Source organism: Thermobia domestica, chromosome 18 (genome assembly GCF_964235325.1).
Source record: "Thermobia domestica chromosome 18, izTheDome1.hap1.1, whole genome shotgun sequence".
Classification (NCBI taxonomy): domain Eukaryota; kingdom Metazoa; phylum Arthropoda; class Insecta; order Zygentoma; family Lepismatidae; genus Thermobia; species Thermobia domestica.
In genome coordinates, this window is record NC_137471.1 from 144055701 (window position 1) to 144078099 (window position 22399).

At 37.3% G+C, this 22399-nt stretch overlaps 2 protein-coding genes across 2 annotated transcripts in view; both read right to left on the minus strand.

Annotated features, from left to right (window-relative positions):
• Positions 1–14487, minus strand: part of LOC145675707 (uncharacterized) — a 65947-nt gene extending 51460 nt beyond the window's left edge. The window contains exon 1 of the mRNA XM_081746322.1: positions 13215–14487. The gene's annotated coding sequence lies outside the window, so the exon portion shown is untranslated. The remainder of the gene's footprint in view (positions 1–13214) is intronic.
• The window catches only part of LOC145675705 (uncharacterized), a 110771-nt gene continuing 92428 nt past the window's right edge, over positions 4057–22399 (minus strand). The window contains exon 7 of the mRNA XM_081746319.1: positions 4057–6628. Within this exon, the coding sequence (XP_081602445.1) occupies positions 6615–6628 (14 nt within the window). The 3' untranslated portion in view covers positions 4057–6614. The remainder of the gene's footprint in view (positions 6629–22399) is intronic.

Below are 22399 nucleotides of genomic sequence, written 5' to 3' on the forward strand. Positions count from 1 at the left end.
AACATAGACTGAAAATATTTGAGAACAAGATCCTGATACGAATATTAGGACCCAAGAGAAACGTACATGTATTTCAGACTTTGACCGTTTCCGATTGTGATGTCGCTCCTGCGTGCACTGTTGAGTCATTACTCGTCACCTTGTATATCACATTGTCATTAACAAATCAAAGTAAAAACCTGTGACTCTTATTGAAACGTGGAATTGCAAGCGAAGTGAGCAAGAAAATTTTTAACAAATCTATTTCTTTGCAAACCGACAACAAGATTGATTTAATAGGGTGCCAATACTTATACGGGGCGCCACGTCGTTGGCGATTTTCCAACACCTTTTCTTTCTTCTTGCTTGTTCGGCGCCACCTTGCTATCACTGCCCTGGGCAACCGCCCCGTTCGCCCCTTCTAGCTACGGCTCTGTTCCTGTGTTCCCGTGTCTAGCTGCATCGAAGTGTTGACGGCCATTTGAGTGAATACCTCCGTTGAAAGTGTGTGTGTGTGTGTTTGCGTCTGTCCCAGAGATTCGGAAAGTTTCGGCGTCCATTGTTAGAACAAAAGTTGCTTCCGAAAGAGCAGTAGAAGAAAAACGTATGATTCTGCGATATTTTAGCTCGAATTCAACCATATTTTTGTTGTTTATTACGGTCGATTGTGCAACAATTGATGCAATTCAGTGATGCCTAGTGTTTCTCGTTAGCTGCTCACAGCTGAACGTTATACAAAAGGTTATGTCTTGTAAATAGGATCGTTTATAGAAAGGTCCCATAAAGTGGATCAATAGAAAACATTTTTTTCTCTTGTGAAACACAAGTATTTTGATTTTCGAAAATAACTTATTTGGTACAACTTTGAACAGTTGTACGGGTTTGTAATTAGATATGTCAGAACTTATTATTTTGTAGTAGGAAAACTATCCTTCCCTTCCTAATAAAACGTGGATCAATTTTACTACACATAGAAACACTTTTGCACTAGATGCTGCATAACTAAAGGACAATGTACAGTGAAACCTCTGAATAACGGACACCAATGGGACGGGAATTTTTGTCCGTTACTGAGAGGTGTCCGTTACAGAGAGGTTACAAAAATTTAATTTCTCTCAACGGTAATTGTATGCAGTAATATAAAGTAAATACATTATGTATGAGCGTAAATACGTAAAATTCAATATGAAAATACTCTATTTAGTACGTATTTGAATTACTGGGACGGATGAAGGAGAAATTCATTTCTATTTAATAATATTATTGGGTTGGGAGATGTGTTAATATGTTGGTATACTGCAAATGATAACGCGTGTATGGTAATTTTCTTAAGGACATGTCATCACCCTGTAAAAAATCCATTAATTCACATACCGCCTATACGAAAAGTAAAAATAGCTTGAAAAAGTATGCAATATTATTATTAAATACTGTAAATGTGGAGAAAAACTCGCCAAATTTCGTGGGAAAAGTCTGCAGTAGTTGTCTGCCGTGTACGTACATCCTACGGACACTAGTTTCTGTTCGAAATTTGCTTGCAACTGTTGGATCAATTGGAGAACTTGTGTTTCACCGCGATCAATGGCAAATTTCTTTGTCCAACCGTTTGACACGCCAATTTGTACAAAAGAAATTTTGATTAAAAAAAAAATGAGTAAGAGAGAAAACATTGCTTGTTGAAAAATGTTATTACAAAACAAGCAATGTTTCTTTTGTAATTTATGAAATTGTCGGGAAAGATGCAAGGCCCAGAGGAAAAAGCACTAAATTTGTTAGGGAAGGGAACATCCATATAGAATTCTTAACCATACGACTAACCCTGCATGAGTGTTTTTGCTTATTGAAGGTTTTCTAGGATTTCCTCCAGAAAGCAGTTTAATGCGGGAAGAAAAAAGGATTTCAAGTTTAGCTTGAAGTTGTTCTGTTTGAAGATAGATGCACTTGTGGAATGTGTGATACTTTCTGTCTCCTGTAATATATCGCAGAACCGAGAATAATTCCTGTCCGTTATGAAGAGGTTATTGAAACGTTTGGGGGTAAAAAGGACTGTCCGCGTCCGTATCTGAGAGTGTCCGTAAAAGAGAGGGTTTTATTCCGTAAGAGAAGATATTTTTACCGGAACAAAAAATCTGTCCGTATTATAGAGGTGTCCGTTAAGGGAGGTTTCACTGTATTTAATTTCATATTCCCACTTCCCCCCACTGAAAGTTCTGGATACGGTTTAGGAAGATCCGTGGTCAGAAGTTCATGGTGCCCGAGGAAGACTATGTTGGTGCCTGATGAAAAAAAAAATCCTTTGTGGAAAGTGCTTTGCTTCAGAAATGATTCAATGCAGCTCGTGTAATATGTGGTTCCATGAAGACTGTGTTGGTGTCAGAGAAAAACAGACATTTCCTTCTGGACAGTGCATTGTTTCAGAAACACTTAAAATGAAATTATTGTTTAACCCTATACTAGGAAATGATGTCATTATAGATTGAGTTAGTTATTACATCTTGCTTTCCATTTATTATTCATTTAGATTTTTTCGTGTTTTTGTGCTGTTAGAAATGGGTTATGATCCACGTATCAGGACATATGATCCACTTTAGAAGACAAATTGCTTAAGATCTAGTTTTCGTAGATGTTCTATGTTTGGTTTATAATACGTTTATGTTTAATTAGAAACAAACGAAATTTCTTTTTTTCAATAAATAATGTACCTTTCTATTATATGAATGCGAAATTTCCTTATTTGTATTGTTTCCTTCCGAGTCACAGCTTTTTCTCTTGAAAGTCATCCGGGTTTGAGGACATGACTTTATTCAATAACATAATTTACATCAAATTATTTACCAGGATAAGAGACGTGATAATGTCAAATTAATAATAATAATACTTTTATATGTTCCATATTACTTCTATGGAACTGCGACCAGTGGCGAAGGGTGATACTTTCAAGAGGGTAGGCCCAACGTTCTACTACTACTACTACTACTACTACTACTACTACTACTACTACTACTACTACTAATAATAATAATAATAATAATAATAATAATAATAATAATAATAAATGAAACAGATTAGACATAAATATTTTACTACAGAAACAAGAAGACAAATTCACCTAACTTTAAAGTAATTGTAGTCCATCGACAGCTTTTTATTCCATCCGAATCTCAACTTTCATAATGGTATTCACGTATGTGACTCATACCTGATCTTAATTCGCCGTAATGCGATTTAATTGTTTTAATTGGGTGTGATCGGGTGGGAAGATGGATTATCACATTATCTGCGCTTTACAAGAAACATATGCCGTCTTATGCAGGGTCGTTTTGACGCATGATTAGCGTCATACTAAAGGCTTGACTACAGCAGGAAACATATGTTAGTCGAACTCTTTAGTAAGGCACTAATCACGTTTCAGAATGACTGCATAAGGCCCATTCTGTTTAGTCTACTTGTGTTGAAACAAACTCTGCTTGTAACATTTCGTTTTTAATTATATTGTTCAAAACACATGACAAGCATTCTATCAAGTCATTTTGTGTTTCACTTAATTCTCCTTTAAAAGCAGAATCATAATTAAATATATTTTTTATACGCTGCTCTTTATATGTCAACAAACCCAAATACTTTTTTGTACCAATGCATGCAGAACTTTCTTGCCCTCTGTTTGTTCTATTTTCAACACAGGCGTTGGCCTTAGTTCCTTAATAATACATTAATTTTCAAAAGACCACTGACATATAAGATTCTTTAGTAGGAATTATATTATGTTCATATTTTCCACTTACTGATATTTTCTTTCATTCACTTTTGCACATGTAAGAAAAAAATGTCACTCACAATATCTCAAAAACACACAGGGCCTTATGCAGTCGTTCTGACGTGTGATTAGTGCTATACTAAATAGTTCGACTAACATAGGGGAAACCATATAGTTATTGGCACTTTAAGGATTTGTTTTCATTCATATCTTTATAACAGACTTATTTTATAACATATACTGGCGATTTTTTAATATAAACTTTCTGGGAATCTCTAATTGAATAATATGTTGAGAAATTACAATACAAATGTAAAGTTTGGCAATAAAAATATATTTTGTAATATGACAATGATCTTACAGTTATTGGCACTCAAAAAACAGTTATTGGCACCCAATCAGGACAGTTATTGGCACCATTATAAAGCATACAGTAGAAGATACGATTGACAGAAATAAGGCTTGTAGGCCTGACTGGAAGTAATATCAATTATTTTATTTATTAATACACAAGAAATAGACATTTTAGACCTTGAACATTATGAAGTAAAAACAAATTGAAACCGGGGAATGGACAACATATTTTTAAAACAAAAAACAAACAAAAAAAAACGGGAAATGTACAAACAAAATTGTATGTTCAATGATTTATTTCAATCCGTTTCATTAAACTCGTCCTCATCTGTGACCACATTCACTGTCATCCTGTAGAACGTAGCACCCGTGACACACAAATCCATCTTCTATATCTTCTGGTATGTGTTCCTTATGGTACTTTGGAATGCAACGACTGTGATATTTGCTGTGGCACAACTCGCATTCAAGATCCATCTTTCCCGAAAAGAATGGCTGAAAACAGTGTTTGCAGGATATTACGTTGCTTCGCGCAGCTGATGAATCGAAGTTCAGCCTCCTTGTGAGCGTTCCATTTCGTAGTGATTCAGTCAGCCCTTTGTCTTGTTCAAGGTTAGAAGTTGAAGGACCGCTTATCTCCGTTGAACAATCGAGATAGACCTCATACTTTAATTTCTTGCAGATGCTTTTCCTCTGCGTTTTAACTCTTGTTCCTTTCTCTCAGACACCTTCCTTGTTTGCTTTCTGATCTTTTTGTTCAGCTAATTGCTTTCTTCATTTTTTCGTGCAAAATAATTAGCTTGATATTTATGGGACGTTATTACAAACGGCCGTCTTTCTGCATTTCGTTTCCCCTTTCTCTTAGGAGTTTCTGGCCATACTAAAACATCTTGCAGCAACGGGTGTTCGGTGGTTAGCTTTCTTGGAGTTGAGCTGGAACCTTTTTGTAAAACATTTGCATCTGTAGTACTTCCATTGGTGGGTGTACTAGGGTTTACTTCACAAAGTGTACGAGCATCACTAGCAGTATCTGAGTGGTTGAAATCATTGTTTTGGATACTTGCAGAGAATACAGGTGAACCTTGCTGATTGTTCACCTGCCCCTACTGAAGATTAACACATCTCTCTACCGAAAACTTAGGCCTACTATTATCTATAAAATGTTGAAATAAGCGATACAGTACATGGAATTCTTCGTTCTTATTTACAAGGATTTGTTCATTGTCAACTTCCTGAAGTCTTCTCATTACATCAGTTCCTACTATACTTTCAAACTCGGTTCTGGTTAATACTACATCCTAAGTTTGCTCATTACCACCGCGTATGTCTTGAACTGTTTGTCTTGGTTTTGCAAGGCATTTAGTGTAATCTATGTTGTTGGGATCAAATGGGTGTAAACCGCATGCCCTAAATCTATTTTGTATAATAGATGGCGAAATGTAAGTGTCAACTGCTTGTTTCAACAGAGGAGCAAATTTAGCTTTCGTCAGAGACTGCAATTCATTATAAAGTTGCCACTCTCGTACCACTTGCTTCCACTCATCCTTCAATGGTTTAAATACGGCAACGTCAGCAGGTTGCAATATTCTTGTAGAATTGGGGTACAGAGCAATGAGTTCAATTTGAAGCTTGCAGCAAAGTTCGCTAAGTTGGTAAGTAAGATCAGTTTTATGACCGTCCACAAAATATATAATCGGGAACTTGACATTTTTCGATTTTAAATACGGATACAACACATTACCTATATATCCATAAAATACTTCGGCTTTCATCCACCCGTTCTCACTGCGACCGATGCCCTATCCTGTAGGCACAGATAGAGCCACATCATTAGGCACACGAACATAAAGGAAAACTATCATTGGGGTTGTTACGTCACCTGCAGCACTGAAAGTAAACATAACTGTTAAAGACTCCTTTGCATTTCCGCGTGTCTACATCGTACACGTTACTTACTTCTTTTTCCGCTAACACTTTCCAGTTTTCGGGCAAAGCAAAAAGTTAGTTTCATCACCGTTGTAAACACGTGTTGCATCCTGCAGAACATCTGTAAGGTTATTGGCTTCATAATACTTCTGTATATTATGAAAATATGATCTTATGTCGTTTTCTGTTACACAAGCGCTCGCACTTTTAACAGATTCGCGCGTTCTTTCCGCAACCGTACGATTTCTTTGAAAGAACGATTTATACCATCCATCTCCCGGCATGTTATTTGGAAACGGATTAGGACGAGGATGTTTCACGAGAAAGTCCTGAACACTTTTAAGAATATCCTGTTTCTTTCTGTGAAAACCCTTTTCAGCACATTTTATTAACAATTCCACCAACAATAGTTCTTCCTCTTCTAAAATGGGTCGTGGTCCGGAAGATGGTTGAACATCTTGATTTCTCAGGTGGAACTGTAAGATAGACCGAAGAACGCCGTACTACTTCGATGCTGTCTTTATTCCTACACTTTTTGATATTGCTTCAAGGGAAGCACTTCTCTGTTCTAGTGCGTATCTTTTTCTTCCAATCTTTGGCATTATGTGCCGATTTCTGCAACAATAAGAAAACGTTTTCTAATTAATTTTATATGAAATAATTTAAGTTTGACATTGATCTAGGCCCTACCATTAAAAAAGAAGTAGAAACTAAATGCCCATGTTGCTAACACCAAGAATATCCATAACCGTCCAGACGTTTGGGACTAACATTTTGAATCTCACAGCAGACTTTTCTTTACCGGAGATTCTTTACTCCGTTATTCACATTGACTTAGGCTAGCTCGCCATTGTTAATAACTATGCTTGTGTCTGACCACGCGCAATTCATGGCCGACTAGCTGAGTTTTGAAAAATACTTTCTTGCTGTAACTCAAAGTTCAAACTATTATAATAAATTTTGATGGTGGCTAACTGTAACTCAGCCGCGTGGGTTAAACTTTACCAGTCCGCCCCTGAACTAAACTACATGAACAAATAATTTCAATAGGCATATTATAGGCAAAAAATTACATTTTCTTGTCGACAAGAGTGCACTGTTCATATCTCTTTGCACATTAATCTGTAGCAGAATACAGTATTGTTTGTGTAGTAAGAAGAAATCGCTGATAAATGTAACATTATATGAGTTTCTGGAGAAACAGTCCGTGGGTTCAGGAGTCACATCCAGTAAAATGATACGAAGATACGCCTTTAATGAAAGTGACATGAAAGAAATCCGACTCCAGTCAACTGTTACCTACATTGCAAAATCCATTTGAAACATCATCGCTGAAGTAAGACGTGTTTGTAGGTGCTCCAGGAATCGGTGAAGCGTGAAATCATGGGGGTGTCGCTTGAATATTGGAGAGTTAGTGTTGGACTCTTCAACGCGAGGTTGCGTGTGAAGTGTTGCCATCCCCATAGCATACATTTCCGAAGTAACGTTAATTTATTCTTTGTAGGAGTAGTTGTCTCAATTCTGCTAGTCATAGCTGGTTTAGAGACCAACCCTGGGCCCCGAACCCTGGAGGATGTGTTTGCGAAATTGGAGACAATGGAAAGGAAGATGAATGGCCTGTGCGAGAGCAATGCTGAATTTTGTAAACGGTTAGAAAGTGTGCTGAGTGAGTTAAGAGAGGTGAAAGAGGAGAATAAAAGACTTAGGGCAGAAATTGTAATGAATCGAAATACAATAGATAGGCTTGAGAATTTTTCGCGACGGAACAATCTAATTTTTACAAACTTACAAGGGAAGAACAATGAGACTTGGGAGGATTGTGAGAATGCAGTGAGACAGTTTGTTCAAGAACGCCTCGGACTTGAACTCTCGGAACACGATATTGAGCGAGCGCATAGACTAGGCAGAGGCAGGAACAGACCCATTATTGTGAAATTTCTCTCATATAAACGGAAGTTAGAGATTTTAAGAAGTGCGTATAAGGCAAAAGGGACTCCCACTATAATATTTGAGGACTTTTCCGCGCGTGTTCGTGAAGTGAGAAAGAAACTGACGGTGCACATGAAAAAAGCCAGAGAAGAAGGTAAACGCGCTTTCTTAAGATTTGATAAAGTGTACATTGATAATAAACCATTTGTGTTAGAAGAGCTGGAAAGTGTTAGTGATGTGTGTGATCAGAGTGAACTTTCTTCACAAGGTGGTTCAAGTGAGTTGGAAACAATGCGAATGGATCACTGTTCAAGGACAAGTGATGGTGCGTCATTTCCTCAACTATGCAGGAGAAACACAAGATTGACAACTACAAGAGGCCGAGGGGGGAAGGTGATGCCCTGACATAGAGAGGATTTAAGCAAAGGTAAGGAAGTGAAGCATGAAAAATCTGGTCACTTGCAAGAAGTGAAAGTTGAAAATACCAAGGAACAAAGAAAAGACACCAACACACTCCTAAATATCTTTTATCAAAATGCAAGGGGGGTGAGGACCAAAACGCACAATTTCTATTGTAATATCTTGTCATCAAACTATGATATAATTGGAATAAGTGAAACGTGGCTGAAAAGCGACAACTATGACACAGAACTCTTTGATGACAGATATTCAGTGTTTAGATGTGATAGAAATCTAAAAGAGACAAGGAAACAAAGGGGAGGGGGAGTGTTACTAGCTGTGCTGAAAAAATATAAGATATTTGCTATAGACTGCTCTGAAATAAGTACAGATTGTATATTAACAAAGATTACAACTGATAAAATGACCATATATGTTTGTATTGTATATTTTGTACCTAATTCAAAGGTAGAGCAGTATGAAGAGGTTTTTGAAGGTATAGAGTCAAAATGTCAGCCAGGTTGCACTATCCTCTTATTTGGTGATTTTAACTTACCAGAAATCACAGGCACAGATTTTAATTTTCTGAATACCTCAGCCAAATATCAATGCTTACATAATTTTATGTCGCTGTACAATATAGCATCTTTTAATAACATTAGGAATAATCTTGGAAAAACTTTAGATTTAGTACTTTCGAACTTAGACAGCGTAACAGTCACTAGGGACATATTTCCTTTAGTTAAGGAGGATGTGTATCACCCAGCATTATCCATAACAGTAAAATTAAACAAATTATTAGGTATAAACAAAAAAAGTAATATCTGCACATATAATTTTAGAAAAGCTAATTTTAGGCAACTCTATTCTGAACTTCAAAATATTGACTGGACATTCCTTAGCTGTTATTCTGAGGTTGATACAGCTACAGAATCATTTTATAATACAATATGTAATATTTTTGATAAGTGCATTCCTCTCAAAAAAGAGGTAAATAGAAAGTACCCGTTTTGGTTTACTAAGAATATAATTAGGAAAATAAAAACAAAAGCCCATCATCACAGGGCAATTAAGCACAGTAGCAGAAATATAGCTTATCACTACCTAGAATTTAAGAAGTTACGAAATGAACTTAAAAAAGAAATTAGAACAGAATATAGTAACTTCGTTGCGAATACAGAAAACACGTTACAAACTGATCCTTCCCAGCTCTGGACTTTTGTTAAAACTAAGACCCAACACCTTAATTGTGACACGCTGACATACAATAGCCAAGAATTAGTTAGTAATGACGAGATTGCAAATTCATTTGCTACATATTTTCAGTCAGTCTATAATAACGAAGATATCATGGATAGTAGTAGTAATAGTAACAGCTCATATGAGACACTGGACAAATTAAGGATTCTAAAAATTGAGATGACTGAAATTAAAAAAGCAATAAGAAAACTGAAGGGGAAAGGAACGATAGGACCTGATGGTATTCCAGATTATATAATAAAGGGATGTGAAGAACACTTTCTACTTCCACTCTATATTTTATTCAACCTAATTATTTCTACTTGTAAATTCCCCAGTAAATGGAAAATAACAAAAGTCTGTCCCATTCCTAAGTCTAATAATGGTAAAGATATTCAAAATTATAGGCCTGTATCAATATTGAGTACTTTTGCTAAAGTGTTTGAATCTATTATTTATAAACGGATTGAAAATCACATAAAACTATCAATTTCAGAATACCAGCATGGTTTCGTCCAGGGTAGATCGACAGTCACAAATCTCAGTGTTCTTAACAATTTTGTAGCAAGAACCCTAGATCAAGGTGGTCAAGTAGATATTATCTACACCGATTTTGCGAAAGCATTTGATAGAGTAAATCACAAGGTACTAATAGAGAAACTTCGTCAATTTAACTTCTCCGCAGAGTTAATTGGGCTGTTCGAGTCGTATTTGAGAGACCGAAGGCAGTTCGTTGTATATAAGGGATACAAGTCAACCGAATACTTGCAACTATCTGGTGTTCCACAAGGGTCAAATTTGGGTCCACTACTATTTGTAATATTTATAAATGATCTTCCTAGATGTATAACGTATTCCCACAAATTGTTGTATGCCGATGATCTCAAACTTTTTAGATGTATAAATTCCATAAATGACTGTAATCAACTTCAACAAGACATAAATTCAGTGGTGCAATGGTGTCAAAGAAATTTATTGAATGTAAATATTAGTAAATGTAAAATCATGAGTATTACAAAACGTAAAAAACCAGTGCAATTTAAATATTCAATTAGTGAAACTCAACTACCCATTGTAAGTACTGTCAATGATTTAGGAGTAATGTATGATACGAAATTTACATTTGAACCTCATATTGATAACATAATAAATGAAGCGAACAGAAATCTTGGGTTTATTCTAAGAATTAGTAGAGAGTTTCGTAAACCTGCCACACTTCATAAACTGTATCAAACTTACGTGCGATCCAAACTCGAATACGCGACGCTTGTATGGAACCCAGATACAAAAATTAACTCACTAAAAATAGAAAAAATCCAGTCCAAATTTCTTAGATATCTTGTATATAAGGAAACAAACATTTTCCCAAGAACTGAAAACACTAATTCATTAAATAGGAATTTTGAAACTCTAACCCTCAAACAAAGAAGAACGTTATCTGACATGATATTTTTGTACAAGGTACTTAATAATAAGTTAGACTGCAACGAATTGCTTTCGAGCTTTCAAATAAGCATTCCAGGTAGGAAAACACGTCCAGAAAACTATAACTTCTTTTATTGTGCAAAAGCAAGGACTAATATCCTAAATAAGTCGCCAACATGGAGGATTAGTGCAACCTACAACAGACTCTTAAAAATTACAAATAATATAGATATTTACGCTGATTGCCTCACAAGGTTTAAAAGGGAAATTGTAAACATATTATTTCATGAAAGATGAACACTGTAATTGGGTATAATACCTGTTGTGTTCTGTTTCAATAAATAAATAAATAAATAAATAAATAAATACGTATTTCATTACCAGAACCTATTCTGCTGCAAATCCTTACAGTCATTGGCATGGTCATTTATACAGTTCTTGGCACTGTGCCAATAACTGTTACTTATTAGATTAGGAAACCAAAATTTTGACCAAGAATAGATGTAGAGATGAAAAGCATTATCGGACAGTTTTCAAGCTATTTTATTTTTCAGCATCAGAGACAGTGATTGGCACCCTAGTGCCAATAACTGACGTTTTATATTTTCATTCGTACAGTTATTGGCACCCCATGCATTCACTCGAAGGACAAACAAATCGGTTGAAAACATACCATTGGAATGATTAGTAGACCCCATTGCTCTCGTGCAAAAAATACTAGAACATTTTAAACAATAGCATACTAATTACATTTCTCTTAAACCGATAGATATCCTTAACAAAAAGTGTAAGAATTACCTGCAAAATTGAAAAATCCAAATAGCTTCCACTGTCGACTAGAGCTTGCCTCCAACTGAAAGGTTCCCGGCAAAACAAACAAAGGGAACGCGGGCAGAGGATCAGAGCTGCCAGCTGCAGGAAATTTTTACCAACACGTATTCATTTTTCCTTAGTGAAGAGAAAAAACTAAGGAAAGTGCCAATAATTGTCAGAGTGCCAACGACTATATGGTTTCCCTATGTTCCTTGCAGTAGTCAGGTCTTTAGTATGATGCTAATCATACGTCAAAACGACTCTCCATAAGGCGGACACTCTCTACGCAATTCTAATGAACTCAACGAGTCTGATTTCATACGGGTTTGCGCCAACATAACGAAATAAAAGGGAATTAGTTTGCGATAATAGTCGTAGCGCCTTTAGAATTGCTTGATTCAGCTTTTGCGTCGCGTTATAGTCTTCAAAATTAACCAAAGTTGATACGGAATGGGGCCCTACGTCCTCTTGCTCTTTATTTGTTTGACATATCGAATCGAAATCGAAGGTTTCGAGAGAAACGCTTTATGTAGAAACGAAAGTCGATAAACGCTGAGGCCGGTCTCTTTCGCAAGTCTCAATGGTTATTACCAGCACGTTCTCTTACGGGATTTTCTGAGAAGCTTGGCTGTACTTCTACTGCCGCCTGAGACACTGCTCAGTGAGCCTCCCAGCAGTGGTGCTAACCACGATCTCTTTACCGAACAATATAAATGTTTTTCAACTTAGAAAATTATAATACATTCTGTGCAAGAAAAATGAATTATTTATAAATTATAATTTCTGAAACTAAATGGGTAGGCCGGGCCTCAGGGCCTCTTATGACCCTTCGCCACTGACTGCGACTAAGAATGACAAAAAGGAAATGAAATGAAATGAAATGAAATCTCTGAGTTTTACGTCCCACGGTTATGCCGGTTAGGCTAAAGGAGACGGTGATTATGAGAGATGAGTGAAATGGTGGAATGAAGAAAGTGGGAGGAAACGGGAGAACCCCGAGAAAACCCACGAGCACGGTGTTTGTCCACCACAAAGTTCACTTGGCGGAGGCTGGGATCGAACCCGGGACCCCAAGCACCAGAGGTGAACGCTCTACCACTGAGCCACCGCGCCCCCGAATGACAAAAAGGGTCGAAGTAAACTGAATGTGAAAGCAACTAAAATTTTGCTCCCCCGAATTCACCATGCCATCCACTGAAAACGGAGAAACAGGCCAATTTTAAAACGAACATAAAACAGGAAAGCATTAAATATATAAGTTTTTGTAACAATTAAATTACAAGAATTACCACCACTTTACACTTAAATTCGGATATTCGACTGAAAGATTAGTGGAAATTATCCTGTAAATACACATGAAAAATAGAAATTGGTTAAGAGTGATGAAAGTACTTACGGCTTGAGAATGCTGTATTCAACCATTGCGATTTGGAGTATTAAATTGAAGAAAACTCAGAAATTTAGTTACACATTTTCTTGCTATTGCATACGAATCCAGAAATTTCAGACAAACTATACGGCCATATTTTATTGTTGCCATGGTTTTCAATTAACAGTCATATGAAATTTAAAAAAAAAAAAATTATTAGTTTGTTCACTTTTATAGCATTAGCACAGTGTCCTTAAATGTGCAATCGTGATAAGAAAATTGCAGAAATGAAGCTTAGTTTCATAGTTTCCAATTGAGAAAGAGGAAATACTATTATAATAGGCATTGATATAAACTGTTTGGTTTGATGTCAGAAAATATTATTCTCTCAAATATAAGTTAAGATTTTGGTTGTTTACGTCAGGGACGGACAATCTATAACGCACTGCAGGTCATGACAAAATAAGAACCATATCTTGGAGGGTCCACTTTCTTCGACCCTTCCTCCTTCAACATAATCCTCCTGAAGCGATGGTTCGCTAAATTTTCGCAATTCATAAATTTTCTAAATCTTTGCATTATTTTGAGTATCCTGCTTCTTGCTTCATGTGTCTAGCAGAGGCGGATCTAGGTCGGGGCTGGGGACGCGTAAGGCCCCCAGTTTTCTGACTGACAAAATAATTGAAGCTATTAGACATATTTATATATTTTTAAAAGTTTATAGTAAGCTCATGATGCATCTATCATATTCTCGGTTCTGGTTGCCCCCCACCCAGTTTGTACCTTCTAGATCCACCTCTGGTGTCTAAGGCAGTGCTTCACTAATTTGGGGCTGCCTCCCTAGCGAAGCGTAAAGAGCAAAGGGGACACAACCTACTAATAGAAACAAATTACATTCGTAATTACAAATATTACGAATTTTGTAAGAAATGTCGCACAAACACATGAGGAATAATTGTGACTCCATCAAGAAGCAGGTAAAACATAATACTGTACCACAATGGTATATATAGAAGTCTTGCTGGGATGAATATAAATTCTGAGAATACGATTATTATTATTATTATTATTATTATTATTATTATTAAAGATTTGAGAATTTAATGTTACATCTGAAATAACACACACACAAAGCTTAGATCAACGAGCGATTACCAAAGAAAGCGTGAAAATGCAGGGTTCATGAAGGAGAGCGCCAGGTGAACAAAATTGGGAACAGGTCTACAATAGGCCATTACGGCCTAATCTGCAAACATTTGTCACTGGTCATAAAAAAATCTACATTTTCCTAAAATCGACCCGGTACTAGCGGCCTTATCTTCAATAACTGGCCTGGTAACCAAAATGTTAAAAATTGTTTTTCACAGTTACAAGTCAAGTCTAAATCCAGGCGTATTATAACGGCCTGCGCCACCCTTACTGTATACGTAGAGCTTAAAAGGAAGGAACAAATCAAACACTTCTTCATTTTTATTTGTTGCACACATGAAACATAGTCGCGGGACGAATCACTAGTTTAGATTATCGTACTTTTAATTTACGGACTCTATATGACACGCCAAACTTTTGTGCGAAAATGACAAAATGAAATCTTTGTTTTACGTCCCACTGTTATGCCGGATAGGCTAAAGGAGACAGTGATGATGAGAAATGAATGAAGTGGGTGGAAACGGGAGAACCCCGAGAAAACCCACGCACGCGGTGTTTGTCCACCACAAACTTTACTTGGCGCGAGCTGGGATTGAACCAAGGACCCCATGCACCAGAGGTGACCCCTCTACCGCTGAGCCACCGCGGCCCCTATCCAGTATAAATTCCCAAGGACCTCTCGCATCCGAGGTGAGTGTTCTGCAATTGAGACATGGTTCCCCATTAGATGATATGAATATGGTAGATTTACTTACTGAGCGTATAGAACACATTGTCATAACTAACTAAACACCTCAAATAAAGATAGGTGTTAACTGAAAATACAAGGTGTCACAACATTTTGGGAACAGACTTCTCACATCAAGAAAGTTTATATGGACATCCGCTCAAAACTGGATAGTTTCGGAGTTACAGGGTGCCGAAACCGTGAAACAAGTGAAGTTTAAAATTCATGGCTCCACTACTACTGTATGGGACCTATCGTAATCGGGTCAACACATCATTGAGGAACTGGTATGTAAACTATCAAAATATCCATGTTTAAGAATGTTCCAGTACTTGGACACCAATTTTTAGAGAGGTAATTGGAGAGTGATCAGGACTCCCAAACAGCCTCTCTAAAAAGGATTATGCAAGTACCGTAGATTGTGAAAGATGGATATTTTGATAGTTCTCATACTAGTTTCTCAGTGATGTCTTGATCCGACTATGATCAGTCCTATAGTAATGGAACTATGGACCTTTGAAGTTCATTTTTTTTACGTTTTCGACACCCTGTAACTACGAAACTATCCTCTTCCGACCACAGGTCCATACGAACTTTTTTCTTATTTTGATGTGAGGAATCTACAAGTATTCCCAAAATATTATGAACATTAATTCTGAGGAAGTCAATCGATATCCTTATCATGAGCTCACAGATAGAGCCACCTGGTGTTTATATGGTTGATACACGCATCCTCGGCGCAGAAAACCCGAATTCGATTCTCAGCGGGACTCCATGTGATTCAGATAACACTTTAAGCAGTGAGTTCACGTCTCATACAGCCTCAGTGTTGAAAAGGTCTGTCACACTCCAAACCAAAGTCATAGTTACAGGATCGAATCTACCATTCTTCTCACCAGTGGTAAGAGTTCCCTGGGAAGTCTCCAGATTCCGGACAGGAGTTTTGTTCAGTGAGGAGTTGTATGCATACAGATCAACTACAGAAACGTATCCAAAATGCTCCACCATATTATATTCAGCAAAGAGCTCAAAGCAGCCATTCTCTGACAAATCGCAGTTTCTCATATTCCAGAGCATGTTCTTCGCTAGATTATTTATTACTAAGAAACATACATAATACACAATATTTCTTGAAACGAGTTTAATTCGGAAAGTATTGTACGTACTGACTGTAACTCAGATTAATTTCCGTTCTGCCTAAAGGCCCTCCAGCACTTTATAGAAAATATTTTCAATGATCTTGTTTTTAAGCAGAACGGGAATTTCAGTTTGGCCTAATTCCCGTTCTGCCTAATCTTTGGAGATAGGGAATTTTATACAGGGAGGGATCTTTTAGGGAAATGCAGCACCGAAATGCTTGACTCCTAACGTGCTTTAAATTACGAAAAGTAAGTGTGATGATGTTTTATTTTTTTCTTTTAAATTCATCCTTATAAGGTAGCATATAGGAGTCTTTTGAGTGTTATACAAATATTTCGGTGATATATCATTCATCAGTATGTATTGTGAGCGGTGATCATCTTTACAAAGAAATATAAGTGAAAAGCTTAGGAATCACCGCAAACCACTTCTGAGGAGCCCTTTCGGAAATTACGATTTCTATTAGAATCACCGCGCACTTAAGGTTTAATCGCGAATTACACAGACATTTTGTAATGAAAATGATTAAGAACTTAGGAACATATAATCACATCCTTTAACTTTAAATGTACCGGTATGTATAAGCTATTATGTCAGCTGCATTATATTATGAAAAGACAAGCGAAAAAGTGAGTGAGGCAAATGCACGGTATTCACCACTCCCGTAGGGTAATAGCGCGCACATAATTTTCTACTATTAAATAATCCAATGTAACAGCAACCAAATATATGTTTATGTATTTAATAATCTACTAGAAACCAAATATGTGATGTGGTGATCAAAAGTATCTACACTATGTGATCAAAAGTATCCGAACACTCCCCAAAACACACGTTTTTCATATTAGGTGCATTGTGCTGCCACTTATCGCCAGGTATTCATTATCAGCGACCTCAGTAGTCATTAGACATCGTGAGAAAGCAGAATGGGGCGCTCCGCGGAACTCATGGACTTCGAATGTGGTCAGGTGATTAGGTGTCTCTCGTGTCAGAAGTCTGTATGCGATAGGCAGATATCTATCCAGACCATCACATAGGAATTTCAAACTGCACCAGGATACACTCCAAGTACTATGACAGTTAGGCGTGAGGTGAGAAAACTTGGATTTCATGGTCGAGCGGTTGCTCATAAGCCACACATCATGCAGGTAAATGCCAAACGACGCCTCGCTTGGTGTAAGGAGCGTAAACATTGGACGATTGAACAGTGGAAAAACGTTGTGTGGAGTGACGAATCACGGTACACAATGTGGCGATCAGATGGCAGGGTGTGGGTATGGCGAATGCCTGGTGAACGTCATCTGTCAGCGTGTGTAGTGCCAACAGTAAAATTCGGAGGTGGTGGTGTTAAGGTGTTGTCGTGTTTTTCTTGAAGGGGGCTTGCACCCGTTGTTGTTTTGCGTGGCACCCTCACAGCGCAGGCCTACATTGATGTTTTAAGCACTTTCTTGCTTCCCGCTGTTGAAGACCAATTCGGGGATGGCGATTGCATCTTTCAACACGATCGAGCACCTGTTAATACTGCAAGGCCTGTGGCGGAGTGATTACACGACCATAACATCCCTGTAATTGACTGGCCTGCACAGAGTTCTGACTTGAATCCTATAGAACACCTTTGGGATGTCTTGGAACGCCGACTTCGTGCCAGGCCTCACCGACCTACATCAATATCTCTCCTCAGTTCAGCACTCCGTGAAGAATGGGCTGTCATTCTCCAAGAAACCTTCCAGCGCCATATTGAATTCCAGCAGTACCGATGGAGGGCGCCACGAACTTGGAAATCATTTTCAGCCAGGTGTCCGAATACTTTTGATCACATAGTGTATGTTTATGTATTTAATATTGTATTAGAAACCAAATATATATTTATGTATTTAATAATCTACTACGTACTACAAACTTGAAATACTGAAAACAGAGATAATGAACTTGAAATAAAATACTTGAAGTAAAACTTGAAATAGGGTATACTGAAAAAATTTACAACTATTGTCAAGTCTGCATGCACAATGCTTCTTCTGTCCAGCTTTTGTGTTAGGTTTCTTTAAGTACTTTCGGCATCTGCCGAAAATAAGAGGGGAAGAAAATTTTGAGTATATTTTGTTCCCTAAAAAGCAATGAGGGGGAAAACCGCGCACTAATTGAATACACTACGCGCCATTACCCCATATGCACCTTCACACACACACACACACACAAAAAAAAAAAAATTGAAAATAGAACATGCTAATATTGTCGTGTAGTTGTTTTATATTTTAAAAAAACATAGTATCCTACATACGTTAGCAACATAATTTCATTCTTTTTCAAAACACATCCAACACACCACGTTTTAATGTCTCTGCTCAAATTATAAGCATCTTCCCACTTTGTCTTTCAACATGTACTGCGCAGTTATTATGGCGCGCACAGCCAACTGTTACATGTTGTATTATTTCACTCCTTGTTCGCTACTTGTCACTTGCCATTACAAATACCATTCTCTGCGATATCATACAGAAACTTTGATGCGTGGTATTACCCTCCTGTGCGGTATTCACCCACTTTCCTCTATCAGCTTAGCAGTTCAAAAAACAAATTCAAACATGGAATAGAGACATAGGTGGGTGGAAAAAAGGTTGAAAACAAATAAAATGCTTCTCGTCAACCAAAAGCTATACACATGTTGTTCACCAATCATTGATTACTGTTTCAGTGGTTCTTCCCAAACTGCGGAAATACGTGACAAAAAGATCACCCCAAACTGTATTTATATTTCCTCTGTCTAAATTAAGTGTAGGCTCTTTTAAAATTCTAGACTCTTTCATGGTTTTTGCTTTTTCCACCAATCGTGAATCAGTTACATTGTGGTTATTTTATCTGATGTGTGTTGCTAATCCTGACAATTGCTGTGGATTGCGGGACTTTAATGTACGAATTATTCGGCTATCCTCATACAAATATTCGTTTGGCCTACGTATTTTTTGTTGCATTGAACTTAGCAAGATAAATGGCACCTTCATTGTTGAGGGTCAGTGGAATACGCTTTAAAACTTGTTATATATTTCCCAAAAGATGTAATCTCTGAAATCTTAATATTATGCTTTTGTAATATATTCTTAATCTTTGCAGAGATGTGTGGAACCAGAAGGACGCCAATCCATTTCTCCATCCCAGAATGTATTGTTTGTTGATGGCGGGAACTGCCGATTTCCTGTTTGTACTATTTCAGTAATAAAGATTTTGCAAACCATTTCCTTCTTGATTTTTGTTAAATATTGAATTCCCTGATTAACATCATCACGCAGGTCTGAAAGTAAAGGGCTCTTCTAAAGATATTTTTGCAAATGTTCAATTTTTGAAGTCAGAGCCAGGAGAGCGTTTGCGATCTTCTGAAATAACGATCTTATTAGCATGTCTCTTGACAGTAACATCAACAAAGTTAAGGGCTCAGAGCTATAACGAATTGTCTGTTTCACCAAGAAAAGTCACCGAAGCAAATTTATGAGGAAATTAGTGAAACACTACAAGACTCTACTCCGTCACACACAGTGGTGAAGAATTGGGTGGCAAAGTTCAAACGGGGCGATTTCTCAATAAATGATGTTCCGCAAGTAGGAAGATCAAAAATTATTCCCGAAATCATGGATGAAATTCATGACATTATTCTTGCAAATTGCAGTCTTAGCAAGGCCTGTGGCAGAGATTGTGGGCACTTCTCGGGAACGCGTCGGTAGCATAATTCATAATGACTTAGGCATGCGCAAGCTCTCAGCAAAATAGGTTCCCAAAAATCTGTCATCAGATCAAAAGCGTGAAAGAGTGGGGGCATCAAGGGAAGTCATATCACACTTTGACTGCAATTGTCAACCAATTTCTGTCATGAATAGTAACCATGAATGAAACGGGGTTATACCGCTACGATCCCGAAACGAAACACTCGTCAATGGTGAGGCTGCTCCCAGGTTCCTCTCGTCCCAAGAAGTTCAAGAAACAGAATTCGGATGGGAAAGTATTTGCAACATTCTTCTGGGATAAAGATGATGAAGTACGCATAGAATACTTGCCAGTCTGACATTTAATGTACGGTATTACTCTGAATTATTCACAAACGTGAAGAACAATTTGAAAGTGCCGCGGAGAATTGAAAAATAAAAAAATCTGTTGCTTCAAGACAATGCCTGTGTCCATCGAGCATTGCAAACACAAGTGGCATTGCATAATCTAGAGTTTCAATGTCTGTATCATCCTCCTTATTCCACAGATCTAGCTCCATCAGATTACTTATTATTCAAATAACATTTGAAAGGACGCCATTTTTTTTATTAGAAAAGAAGATAATTAGTGTTATGGAACAGTGGTGCGAAAAACAGCCTTCAGATTATTCTTTTAACTGTTATACAAAAATTGTAGCATCGTGCAAAGAAGTGTATTCAACTTCGGGGGAAGCATGTAAAATAACTAAAATTTCATCATTGCACATCTACTCGTTCTGAATTTGGCTACGAACTTTTAAGCAGTTCCTCGTGTAATGCTCTCACAATTTCTTGATATTTTTCATTTTGTTTCAAGTCAGAGTATTAACATCTTCTATGCATCGTTGCTAGAATGTTGCCACTAAAAAAAAACTTGGTGGATGAAGAGCATGTATTTTTCCTTTAACATACTATATATTTCATGTGGTAATTTTGTTTCTTATTCTTTTTAGTTCAACTACTATGCAATCTACTGAGACCAACGGGCTCTAAACGCTGACTACCATTCCAGAAGAGTTGTCAAATACATCACATTGATTACCCCTACAAACGTGAGAACTGTTTCCTCTGCAACACAGTAGTAGTACAAAATAAAACTGAAAATAGGTACTTTTGTCCGGAATTATTAACTTTACTATGACGAACATTTAGCAAGATGAAAGAGGGCCGTACTTTCACCTGTATTTAGATGAAATAATTCTTCAGAGATTTCTTACTTGCAAGAAAACCGTCAATCAAAGATTCCTTCAGGAATCTTTGGACATAAGGTTGAAGGATACATTGAAAAAGAGGTTGTTGCAGTGAAAGGGCCGGCTGCTGGCGTCATTTGAATTTGAATGCTATTCTGTAGTTGGGTAAAAAGGGGATCAAGTCTTTCTGCTTGAGTAACTCTACACTAGAATTACAAGAAGAGAAAACAAATCTATGCATCAAGTTTTAGGCAACTTCAAGGGATATTAATTTCTATCGGAAACTTACAGATCGGAACACATTTGCTTAGATTTTAACAGTGACTATCGCATTTAACTTCCAAACGAGAGGCACGGTAGCTCAGTGCTAGTGTTTTCACCTCTGGTGCGTGGGGTTCCTGGTTCGATCTCAGCTCGTGCCAAGGGGACTTTGTAGTGGACAGACACTGTGTTAGTGGATTTTCTCGGGCCTCTCCCGCTTCCTGCCACTTTCTTTATTCCACCATTTCATTCATTTCTCATCATCACCGTCTCCTTTACCCTAGCCGGCATAACTGTGGGGCATAAAACTTCCATTTTAACTTCGAAACGATGAACCTCAACCGGACGTACCGTCTTTGCTCGTTAACAGCATCGGATCTTGTCGACGGAAATCAGTTCTTTTGAAAGATTAGTCTAAATTTGTATTTTTTAATTTACAGAATATAGGCAAGGCTGGATTAAAGGTGGTCTTAGGGGAACTCTAGTCCAGGGCCTCCGGTGGACAGGAGCCTCCACTGTGATCAAAATCTCAACTGGCTATCTAAAAAAAATCATAAAGACATAACCATCATTATAAAATAAAATATGATCAAAAATATTAAACATATTCCCTTTACTTTTCTACTGTACTTTTACAGAAATCCATTAGATGAAGTCAGCAGAGGCCATTTTTTTTTTTTTTTTTTTTAAGCTTCGGGCCTCCAGATGGGTTAATGCAGCCCTAAATCTATATTCCACCATTTCATTCATTTCTTATCATCACCGTCTCCTTTAGCCGGCATAACTGTGGGGCATAAAACTTCCATTTTAACTTCGAATCTATGAACCTCAACCTGACGTACCGTCTTCCCTCCTGTTCACAGCTATAGGGTACATATTACATAAATATAAATAGACTTACCTTTATATCGCGACAAATGTCTTGTTATCCGTAGATTATTTCCATGCTTGTTAAGGTTTGTTGATGACATAGTACTGATACCGGAGAACGAAAAGGATTTGCAGGAAACA